At 35.1% G+C, this 12254-nt stretch overlaps 1 protein-coding gene across 1 annotated transcript; it reads right to left on the bottom strand.

The window, feature by feature from the left end:
- Positions 1-8732: 8732 nt before the first annotated feature.
- Positions 8733-10606, bottom strand: LOC126765569 (uncharacterized). Its single transcript, XM_050483176.1, has 4 exons — positions 9432-10606; positions 9287-9358; positions 9045-9185; positions 8733-8954 (listed from the first exon to the last, which is right to left on the bottom strand). Exons 1-4 carry the CDS (start codon positions 9438-9440, stop codon positions 8733-8735), a joined length of 444 nt encoding a protein of 147 aa, XP_050339133.1. The 5' UTR covers positions 9441-10606.
- Between the last annotated feature and the right edge of the window lie 1648 nt (positions 10607-12254).

Genomic DNA, 12254 nt, shown 5'->3' with positions numbered 1-12254 from the left:
GTACCACCGAGCGCATCAAGAAAGTAGAATCCACCGGCGTTATTGTCAACCGCTCGTATAATCTTATCATAAGCATTTTTCTGCTGAATATTCAATTTGGTAATGTTAGCTTGTATGAAAGCACGCAATTCATTGCAATCGTATTGTTGTTCACGTTGAAGCTCATGGTCAATGACTGGGCGCAGTAATGCCAAGTTGCGCTAATGCCTTATTCGCAATTGTAAGGCACAGATCTTCAACCAATATCAAAGCAGAATTATACATTTGTAACGTATATAGCAAGTCTGCGTCCGATGCTCGATTACGCGCCAAAATTAATAAGTACTCGGTCATGCAGTCTTTGTACTTATTCCACAGTTATTGCGGATTTGACGCGTATTTGTTTTGGATGAGATATGAGTGATGCGTCATGAAGTGCGGTGTCCCAATGCATATCATCTTCTAACAAATGCAATCGCTGACATGCTTCACGATACGTCACACACAACTGACCGTCAACAGTTTTCAAATCATCAAATGATCTTGGTCCGCGCACGTTGACTAATAGCAGACGCAAATAAAAACATTCGGCGTTGTTCGGATGGATGGTGTAAATGCGTCTTATGGCATCGGTTTTACGGACATTTGGATAACCGTCAACACGCTCCCCTTGCTTTCGTCGTTGAAATGTTTTCGATGATGGATTCCAAGTGAAATATTGTGGTATTTCGGAATATAGCAATGTTCTTGCAAATTCATCGTTTTCACACAACTCGAAAAAGGTAGTTAGTGTTGTCCCCGGTGGTCGTCCAAAGTATGCATATTTGAAGTACATAAATAAAAATGGAAAAATTAACCTAAAACTACATCTTAAACTATGTATTTATCCACACACGCATATGCAATAAGACCCACCAACAGTGTATTTGCGAACCGTATGGAAGCACTTACGAAACAATAACAATACTCACTTGCTTTGTGTGTGTTGGACGGTCAGCAGAAAAACACAAAATCGGTTCGAATAAATGTAGCAAATCGATGGAATTAAATCTGAAACAACAACAATACTCACTTACTTTGTCTTGTACGCAGAATGTTAATCACGTTGAAATCTGATAAAAATACACACATTTTTTTTGATACACTCAGTGCAATCGGAACACTTACGTTCTGTATGTCTTGTTAGCTTGACAGTCATCCATAGAAAGAACGAATGACAGGCAAAAGCGATCAACATGCGATGTCAATGTTTTTTGATTAATTGTAAACTTCCGCTAGTTGTGTTTTTTTTTTTTTTTGCAAAGCGTGCAATGATACACACATTAAATTTCTTATGTGCACCCTCCAAACAGACCCCAATCACCCCTGAAAATTTCATTGAAATTGAAATTAATTTTATATAAATACATATATAGATGTGTATTCGTATGAATTTTTTTTGTGCGTATTAATGAATACATGTGCAATTGAATACATTCGAATTTGAAATTTGATTATTTTTTCAAAGCAATATTCTTAGTTAATGTGGAAATAAAGCCTATTTTTTAAATTATTTTTTGTATTTGATATATTCATACTTATGTGTATACTTCATAACATATGTATATACATATGTATATAAGAAACTATCATAATATATTAAAACAAGTAAGAAAGGGCTAAGTTCGGGTGTCCCCGAACATTTTATACTCTCGCATGATAAAGTGATAATCGAGATTTCATTATACGTCATTTACATATTTTTCAAATACCGTATTTTTGTAAAGTTTTATTCCGCTATCATCATTGGTTCCTAATGTATATACTCGTATTATACAGAAAAGGCATCAGATGGAATTCAAAATAGCGTTATATTGGAAGAAGGCGCGGTTGTGAACCGATTTCACCCATATTTAGTACATGTCATCGGGGTGTTAAGGAAATATTATATACCGAATTTCATTGAAATCGGTCTAGTAGTTCCTGAGATATGATTTTTGGTCCATAAGTGGGCGAGGCCACGCCTATTTTCAATTTTTAAAAAAAGCCTGGGTGCAGCTTCCTTCTGCAATTTCTTCCGTAAAATTTAGTGTTTCTGACGTTTTTTGTTAGTCGGTTAACGCACTTTTAGTGATTTTCAACATAACCTTTGTATGGGAGGTGAGCGTGGTTATTATCCGATTTCTTCCATTAGTTTTAGGACTTACAAACAACCGTTATGTGAACAAAACTATAATACTCTCCTTAGCAACATTGTTGCGAGAGTATAAAAAATTATACATATTATAATAGTGATAAATGTAAATAATGGTTATCATTCAAAACTTATGTATGTGGGTATGTTCACATGTGTCACGACCTTACGTATGTGTTTATGTTCACCTTCGCGAATTCAAATCATATTATCACTTATCAATAATAACATGTGCGCGCTGCTCATATGTACATACTTAAATATGTGCGTATGATATTGGTACACAAATAACGCATACACAAACCTACATACTTGTATACATATGCGTACATATGCAAATATGTCACCCCCAAAAACTACAATTAGTCAATGCTTATGTACGCAGCTCCCATATGGGGGACAGCCCTGCGTCAAAAAACCAGTGTAAATATGGCAAAGACTGCGTCCAGGTTATGTGCCCTGAGAGTTGCCTGTGCATTTAGAACGGTGTCGCACGAGGCGAGTGCTATCAAATCTGGTCTTATGCCACCGGATATAATGGCCTCTGAGCTAAGTAGAGTCTACCATAAAACAAAAACAATGAATAGGCGCCTAACGGTCGACGAGCGCAAAGAGGAGAGAAAGCCAAGTCTCGATAAATGGCAAAAGCAATGGGATGTGGCAGATAAAGGAAGATGGACCCATAGATTAATTAAGAATGTTTCAGCCTGGATTGACAGACAACACGGAGAGACAGATTTCTACCTAACGCAGTTCTTATCGGGCCATGGCTGTTTCAGGGAATACTTACACAAATTTGGCCACGATGACGAAATACAATGTTCCTTCTGCGGAAATGCCGCAGAAAACGCAGAGCACGTCTTTTTCACCTGCTCAAGGTATGTAGTAGAGAGAGAGACGATAGAAAAGCTGACAAATGAAAGCATAACGCCTGACAACATAGTGAGTCACATGCTGCGATCACAGCTGGTGTGGGCTAAAGTGAAAGAGTGGGCCGCAATAGCGCTCCTAGAACTGCGAACAAAAGAAAGGCAGCGAAGAAGCATAAGACCACATGAAGAACCCGAGCGGTAGGTCGTGAAGAGGCAGTTATTGCCCAGCTTGGTCCTGCGAAGTAGTGCCTAACGGCGGTCCCGCAGGTCCGAATACAAGCTATAGCAGCCGGAGTTAAGGGTTTAGTACGTAGGCATAGGCATAATGTCCCGCAAGTCCAGAATAGTTATGTATTACTGTCTGGGCGTGGTCCCGAAAGAGGTGTACCCTAGCGGACAATATGAATCGTGCATGCTACCAGTTCCACCCTGGTAGTATCTTTAGAAGATTCCCCCTTCGGAAAAAAACAAAAAAAAAAAAAAAAAAAAAAAAAAAAAAAAAAAAACTACAAACATTGCTTTACAAAAACAACAATCGTTTGAAATGGCATCAGACATACTTATATACGTACACATGTAAATACATATGTGCGTATGACATTCTCACATAAACAATGCATACACAGCATACATACTTATATGCGTTCACATGTAGATACGTAAGTCATCCGCAAAAATTACAAATATTGTTCTACAAAAACAACAAATGTCTGAAATAGCATCAGCGGCGTCACGAGTCAATATTCAGTATTCCTCTGATTTATGTGTACAGTGGATCCCGGTTAAGTAGTACTCCGCTTAAATGAAAATCATCCCTCTTAACTGCCTATATCTTGCTGCATCTTACGGTTGGTTTTTTGAAATACATAGAAATTATTGTTTTAAGTACAACTCGTTAAGTATCCGCACTCGCTTATGTGCCATATTATATTTTTAGTTTTAACAAATCACAAAAATCTGTATCTTTGATTGTGGCATATAACCGGGATTGACTGTATTTGTCAAGGAATGTAAAAGATATGTTTACGCGGCTTGCAAAAATCTGCGTTGATATGTATGCAAGCTCATACAGAAACATACATATTTACGCTAGTTTGTTGGAGAAGCTGTTACAGCGGCAAGGGAACCAGTGGCAATTGGCGATCGTTTGTTTGTGTTTTCGGCACAGCTCGGATTTTCTATCAACAACACAATGTTGTGATGCGTTGTTGTCGCGTAGGTCAGTTGACAAAACATGAGCTTCGGCACTTGGTTGTCCGTGTCAACGTAGATTTTGCATGGAGCACTGCGTGTATATGTATACATAAAAATCTGGTTTGTAGACAAGAGTATATATATTTACATACAAATGTGGCATGTTGACAACTTTGCAAACATTATGCATATGCAGAAATTGATGTGTTGAACACAAAGAGAGCGACAAAGTTCAAGCGACATCTGTCAAATATTAAAATACACACGGTCTTATGGACAGAGTTATGTAGCCGTGCAGCTGTCAAAATAACTGTGTCCTTAAGAACATGTGTACTTTAATATTTTACAGATGTCGCTCTCTTTGTGTTCACCATATCAATCTTATTCAATCCTAAATGATTTTTACTACGAATTAAAGACCAATTTATTCTTTTCAGATGAAATATGCTAATTTTATTTATTATTTTTATTATTTATTAGAAACTTAACAATTTCAAAATTTTAATAAAATGTTTAAAAAAATAAATAATGCCGAATTACAAAATTGTCCATATGAAATGAAAATTTCTCTCACGTCTTATTGATTAAAATAAGTCATTTAATTTCTCCTGCTTTTTTAAACACAATTTAATCCATCTAGATTAAGTGAAATATTTGTGTTTAAAAAAGCTAGGCTCAGTTGGCATGCTATTGAAAAAAAAAAATTTACCTGAAAATATAATAATAAAAGAAAACTGAAAGTAGAAAAAAAACCTGAAAATAAAAAAACCCGAAAATGATAGAATGCAAAAAATTATAAAATGTAAATATTTATTTTATTAATTCATTACTAACCCGAAAGTAAGATGCTCTTAATCAAAGCATTCTGGCCTGCAACTTACTTAAGTTTTTTTTATTTTAGCATCGCGCTTCCGATGTCGTTCAGTATTTATTTATTGCTTTTCAAACCATTTTGAATTTTTGAATAACAGAACAGTCACTAAATACTCTAATAGTTTCATTTTATGGGCGAAACATGCATTGGTTTTATCAAACCATGAGGAAAAACATTTTCCGTTTTTTGTTTTATGGCGGACAACATCAGACTACGAACATTTACATAGTGAGCATATTTGTTAAAGAGCTTGACGTACCACATCATCTGCAGTCGACACTCTTCGAAGACCCTATCACTAGGATTGACTAGCCTTAAGTCGCCGTCATCCTTATAGTTTTTAGCTCTGATTAGGGCCTCCGAATACAGCGTTAAATCGCTTTGTGTCTTCGTCATTGCTTTGGTGCATTTTTCGCAATGGATTTTACACAAAATTTTTGGTAAATACCATAGCCAGTGTAATAACGCTTGATCTGGACGTCAGCTTTGTCGTCTTCTTCAACAAAATTTTCATCTGGAATAGTGAAAGATTCCAGGTCGAATTGCTCAGATTCCTGTTCGTTTCCCTGTATATCTAGATGACGATCTTCGGGGTCTAGGTTCCAATCTAAATTTATGTCGTCATCATCCTCACAATTAGCCCCCTTATCTTTAAAATTTTCATCGAAATTAATCTACCTACAATATACAGTATCTCATGGGCAGAGGGATGAGTATTGATACCCTGGCTTGCACGAACTCTATAAAAAAAATTCTCCAACGCATCTGGATTCATTTTCCCAAGGAATATATACATCAATTCCTCTTGATCCCTAAATAGCTCTTCGCTCAACTGAATCATTCCACTTATTGTGGAACAAAACCCACCTATACACTTAACCTGACTAGAGACTGGAAGCTTGATTGTTTTAAAATATTTTATGTAATCATAGAGGCGTTGGACCTTCTCGGAGTCATTCTTCAATAACGGATTCAGCGGATTTTTAGAAACAAAATTCTTACAGTATAGATCATCGAAAATATCATTCATTTTTTAATAAATAACTGGGTAGGCTGTGCACATTTTAATACCTATTCGTTGGAGCCGAATAGACTTTGGCTATATGCCATTTCAATGCCAGCAGCAACCGAATTGCTCAGAACTTGAGTTGCACGTTTCACGGACATTTTTTCAAACACGCTGGGATAAACGTGGGCCTCTGTAAGTTTTGGGCATATTTTAAAATGCATATTGCTCTGATCGATAGAGTAAAGTTTTTTTATAACTTTGAAGCTGGCTATGCCATTTGGAGTTGAAATATCATATTTCATAAATGTATTACGGACGGACTTAATAAGGTGGCAATAGTCATATAAACAATATATTTTTAAACCTTCGTGCATATAAAAGGGGTTTTCTTCAGTAATTTTTAACAAATTGAAAAGTGAAGAATTTGAAGGCCCTTGATCGCAGACTAAAGCCTTTACGTTAAGATCTATTGACTTTAGTGATGCGATGTTTTTGCTCAAAATTTCTTTCATTTCAGACGGAGCAAGTCCCGTCTTGGAAATTTAGTATGAAAATACATATTTCCAATTGGAACATAACCCTTTTACCATAAAAAAACAACACTTACTACATATAATCATATCACGTTGGCCATCCCCATGATCCACAAACCCGTTAATAACATCCCGAACTGTATTATAAGTTAGGTCGGACTTTTTTGATATTTCATCGAATAACAAAACGCAATTTCGTTCTAAAACGGACATTTTTTTAGAAATTTTTTCTAAATTTCCCAAGACATTGGCATCGATATCAGGGACAACATACCTAATGGGGCGCCAACGCAAAAGAGAACTCGTGCTTTGTAAAGCAAAACCTAAATCGTCACGCATGAAACTATATGATTTAGTGGACATATAATTAATGTTTTGTGCCAATGTCCTTTCATTGTCACTAAAAACAATGCGCTTGGTGGCGATCATCCTAGCGAATGTTATAGCGTCAGAGCATGAAGTTACATCCGCAACTATTGCACGTTTTTCTAGGTCTTCATATTTTTTTTCTAAATCTTTAATCACCCCCTCTAACACTTCGATCATTTTATTTAATCTAAGCGCATTACTTTGGTAATACCGTGCCGATCGAGCAAATCGTTCGCGACTGTCTAAAGCAGACCCTACGTCGTTATTTTGGGGTCCTAATCTTAATCTACTTTCCTCTAATATGGAATATTGTTCAAACTCTTTCAATGTTATGTCGTCCTCTTCTACTCCTATAGCTACTTTAGGACGTTCATAAGTCGCTGTGATGGGTGGGCACACCCCATTAGAGTCAGCACTAGATGAGCTACGACTTAGTGCTGGCTCTAATCGTAAACATGGAAAAGCTCCAGGCAAAAGTTTGTATCTACTGACAAACTGCGACTCAAAATGATTTCGGCAAATAAAAAGGGTATCGGAAGGAGACACAACTAAGTTGCAAGCCTTTGCCCAACTCTGTCGAACATCTTCTTTTTTTGGAAACTCGAAAATCGTCTTCTGTCTGGAAGCACAACAGCGAATGCAGCACCTTCTCCGTGGCAGGTGCTTCTTCGTACCCTAATTACATACAGAAAAAAATTTACATCTATGTATTTATATATTCCCTACAAGAACGATGATAATCAAATGATCAATCATATGACATTCACTAGTGACACAATTTTCTGTCACTGGCTCAGTGCAAGTTTCTATCACATTTTTAAGGGCAATATGAAAAAGTTGACAAAAACTTTTGTATACATGTGATATTGCATTTCTTTCTTACTTACTGGGTTTAACAACCCGAACAACATATAGCTACACTGCTCACTCCAACGATGTTTAGAATAAAAATTTGTGTCATTAATGATATAAATCTCTGTCATGAATGCCTGTTATGCTTGATGTCAACATCATGCATGTGTGTCTATCACATATGATGTAAAAATCATGCAGTTGTGACAATCATATGTGATGTAAAACTCAGGCATGTGTGACTATCACATATGATGTAAATATCATGCAGTTGTGACAGTCATATATGATGTAAGCACATGTAAAAATTATGTATTTATTAATTTATTGTAATTTATTTTATTTAGAAAAAATTCATTTTAATTCATACAATATTCATTAATTCATGTTATAAAAAAATTCTACAAAAAGTAAAAACAAATTGATATAAAATTAAAGCTTCATTTTTTGGTTTTAATTTGTTTAGTTTTTAAATGTAATTATTGTTTCCTTTTTTTAAATAACTACGCTGCTTTAACCTGTGATGGCTGAGCAGTATTGACCGCTTTATATTTTGCTCAAAACTCCTACATCCTTGTTGTTGAAACACATCTAAATTAAGAGAAAAATATATATTAGTAAACATTTTAAGTAAACATTAAGTTGCAATTATGTATATGTATGTACTTCTTAAAATGGTATCAACCAGCGCCAACTTGCATAGGGATTTCTTGCTCCATCTGCCATCCCAATTATAACCTTCCATGAGCTCATCTGAGAAAACCTTAGGTATTACGTCAGCCACATTATCACTGGCGCCTTTAAGTTTGTGGAGGAATGCAGTCTTAAAAGAAGTAAAAGTATTGTAACTAGTAGTAAACTTATTATATTTTATTTTTTAGGTTACCATTGCTTGGGCATAGTCTTGGCTTTGCAGTCTATCTTCCACTTCCGCAACTGTTGCTTGCGACTCCATCGGAAAAGTGCTAGCGACGTCGTCCAGCTCCTTATCAGTCACTTCGCCGGTCATGCGGCACACTGACTGCTCAACTCGTTTTAAGAGAACTTTGCATTCTCTGATTGACTTATTTTGCGCCAAAACCTCAGCCTTTTCGACAATCTAAGAAATAAATTTAGACGAAAAGATATAAATAAAGTCTTAGATTTACTTTTATTACTGAGTGTACATACAATATTGTAAAACACTTACTTTCGACTCCATCTCATTCAGTTTTTCAAATATTGCAGTTTGGTTGTGAACCAGTGACGATTGGCCTTCACTAAGCGTTTTTTGGCTCTGCAAAGTTATACATATATTTTCCTCCAATTTTTCCAGCCTTTCCTGAATATTCTTTTGGCCCGCAATGATCGTTTTTAACGCTTCAAGTATATCTTAAATTTAAAAAGTTAATATATAGTATATTTTATTAGAAGCTTTATGTTAAAAATGACCTGAGTTTTGTTGCGTTCTTGATATTCCCACTGAATATTGGCGCCGCTCAATCCTCTCAACGATTGGAATCTCTACTAAAAAATTAATAATTATATTTTTAATATATTTATACTTATTTCGATGAGTATTTTCCTTTTAACTTACCACCTTCATCTTGCGTCTCGAATATGTTACTCATTTGTATATATAATAATTATATTATTATTATATTATATTTTATTAATTATATTAGGTTAACATCATAAAAATATACAGTATTGTTAAAATGTCGTTCAACATATTGCATTTGGAGTTTGTTGCTTAACATATGAACAATACTGTATATTTTTTATGATGTTTTATATTTGTTATTATGTTTTTTAATATATTGCATTTATATACAGTTTTGGTTATATTAGTAAAACCAAAATTGTATATTAAATTTGAAAGTTGTGGAATTGAAAGTGGAATGTGCAAATCAGTGGTTAATGGGAAAATGTGTTAAAAAGATGGTGTAAAAGTGGTATTAGCAAATATTTCTCTTCGATAGGAATACAAAAGTATTTGAAATCAATGTCTTCGATAGGAACTGTTACCATTTCTTCATCTAACTCACTTGCGACTACAATCCCTAGGCCACTTGACGATTCTGCAGGTTCATTAAAGTAGCTTTCAGTCTTTCTGAAAACTTTGCAGACAATTTGATGCGACTGTTGAGACTTTATGACATTAAATACCTTCATTGGTCCTGTCAACTCACTAAAACAAAAACTATCTTTCGGCTTGTTAGGATTTAAATCAAATGATGCAAATTTTGGCACATTCTCTGAATTTGATTCAATATCCTGTTTTTCATGAAGTCTAAGATATATTTGCTGTAGAATTTTATTGGGTTTATTTACAATTTTTTTTATATTCTGCATATAGTTTTCGAAACGATACGCTGAAAAAGAATCTAATGGTCCAAACTGTTTTACGCAATCTGCCAAGTGAAGTAGTCCATGAATATTAAAGCTAACCAATTCATCACCATATAAAATTCCAAAAAATTTACGAAATCTGTTAGCATTTGTTGGGCAATATCGGCTTCGATTCGGTGCGATTTTTCATTTGACAAAAGTCGAATACTACTATGTAGCAGCAGGAAGTGATAGTATTGATCGGTACTGATACAATCTTTAAGAACGAATATACCAGAATAAAGCAAAAACTGCCTAAACTCAGTCGATTTCCAATTATGAATCTCATCTAAACTTCTAGATATGCGGCCAAACTCTGATGGGATAAATTTAGAGACATAGTCAAGCTTTTCGTTAATAATAGTATGATTGGCCTTTTTTGTTGCAATTTTAAAAAATTTCTTTGTTACTCCTTAGTTGACTAAGTGCATACTATCAAGGGGAAACTGAGAAACCATCCCAAAATCTGATTCTTCCAAAATGCTCTTTTTGAATTTGAAATCTTCCAAATGATGCGCAGGATTTGAACGTAACATAAATGTTGTATCCGATCTTAAGGAACCGACTTTTTTTTGAAAACTTACTCTATTTTTTTGGTAAGTACCTTCCTGGCAGCATTTTGGACAACCATTTTTCCCGTTGTGTGATATAACACCTGTTACAAAAGCCCTCGCTGGGGAGTCACAAACAAAAAGACGAATGTTAAATTTCAAAACGTTTGGCTTAAATCCAACTTTAATGCCGGTTGCCCTTAGCGACACGACCTCGGCACAAAATTCGGACATGAATTGATCTATGTTACTTGGCTTCTTGAACCCGGAATAGCATGCTATCATAAACGGGCTTATATTAGGGAAACCTACAACTGAACCCAAGATAGGCCATAATACCCTGTTTGAACTTTTGTACAATTTTAACCCATCAACTCCTATATCTAAATAAACCTCATTTTTCCCTTCCAAGTAATTAAAAGGACTTGAAACAAAATAGTTTTGAATACCTAGGAAAAAGAATTCCCCATCTTGCATTTCAGTGATATTTATTTTTTCTTTACTAGTATTTAGTAGTGTTTTTGCAGATAGTGGCATACCATCAACACCTACTTTGCGCAATGTTTTTAGAAGATCTTCTAAAGACATTTGCGATATGTCGTTTCTGATAGCCCACGACTTAATTTCATTACATTTATTTATTTCGTCGTTATTTTCTGAAACGACACTAAGCCCTATAGAGGTGGACGCTTTGGGCTCAGAATCAGAACCTACATCGCTAGAAAAGCTCAAAGTATCACTAGCATCATTTTCATAATTTGCTACTACTGAACCTAACACTGAAGGATCAGGTTCCCAATTACTTACAAGAGGAATCCCTTCAGAAAACGCACTTGAACTAACACTTCCACTTTCATTTTCACTTTCACCTCTCAAATATTTTTTTATATCTTTTATATTGGACTGGAAAGTCCTTTTTTCTTTTGAAAGACAATTAGCAAAATGTCTTCTTTTCATTTCACTTATTTTTTTAATGTTTTAAAATAGATTCCTCTTCGAAATTTTTAACTTTAAAAATTTTATTTCACTTGCTTGCACTTGTTTACACTTGTTTGCGCTTTTTTTTTCTTCTTCTTCTTCCACTATATTTAATAAAACACATTGACATCGCATGTTGATTGTTTTTGCCTGTCATTCGTTCTTTCTATGGATGACTGTCAAGCTAACAAGACATACAGAACGTAAGTGTTCCGAATGCACTGAGTGTATCAAAAAAAATGTTTCAACATTGTGTGTATTTTTATCAGATTTCAACGTAATTAACATTCTGCGTACAACACTAAGCAAGTGAGTATTGTTGTTGTTTCATATGTGATGCCATGCGGCTCGATTGTCGCTTGAAAATGCGCGGTGTGTGTAAAAAAAAGTGTTTCAACATTGTGTGTCTTTTCCAGATTTAATTCCATCGATTTGCTACATTTATTCGAACCGATTTTGTGTTTTTCTGCTGACCGTGCAACACACACAAAGCAAGTGAG

The sequence above is a fragment of the Bactrocera neohumeralis genome, unplaced genomic scaffold, assembly GCF_024586455.1.
Source record: "Bactrocera neohumeralis isolate Rockhampton unplaced genomic scaffold, APGP_CSIRO_Bneo_wtdbg2-racon-allhic-juicebox.fasta_v2 cluster10, whole genome shotgun sequence".
NCBI lineage: Eukaryota > Metazoa > Arthropoda > Insecta > Diptera > Tephritidae > Bactrocera > Bactrocera neohumeralis.
Note: the sequence above shows the minus strand (reverse complement) of the source record. Positions and strands in the feature narration are given on the sequence as shown.

What these genes read in the sequence shown, in the direction of transcription:
- LOC126765569 (XM_050483176.1), bottom strand. An exon ending in AAGAACGCAACAAAACTCAG is followed by an intron (nt 9,186 to 9,286) that starts GTCATTTTTAAC and finishes GCGGGCCAAAAG; the next exon opens with AATATTCAGGAAAGGCTGGA. An exon ending in TGAATGAGATGGAGTCGAAA is followed by an intron (nt 8,955 to 9,044) that starts GTAAGTGTTTTA and finishes TTTATTTCTTAG; the next exon opens with ATTGTCGAAAAGGCTGAGGT.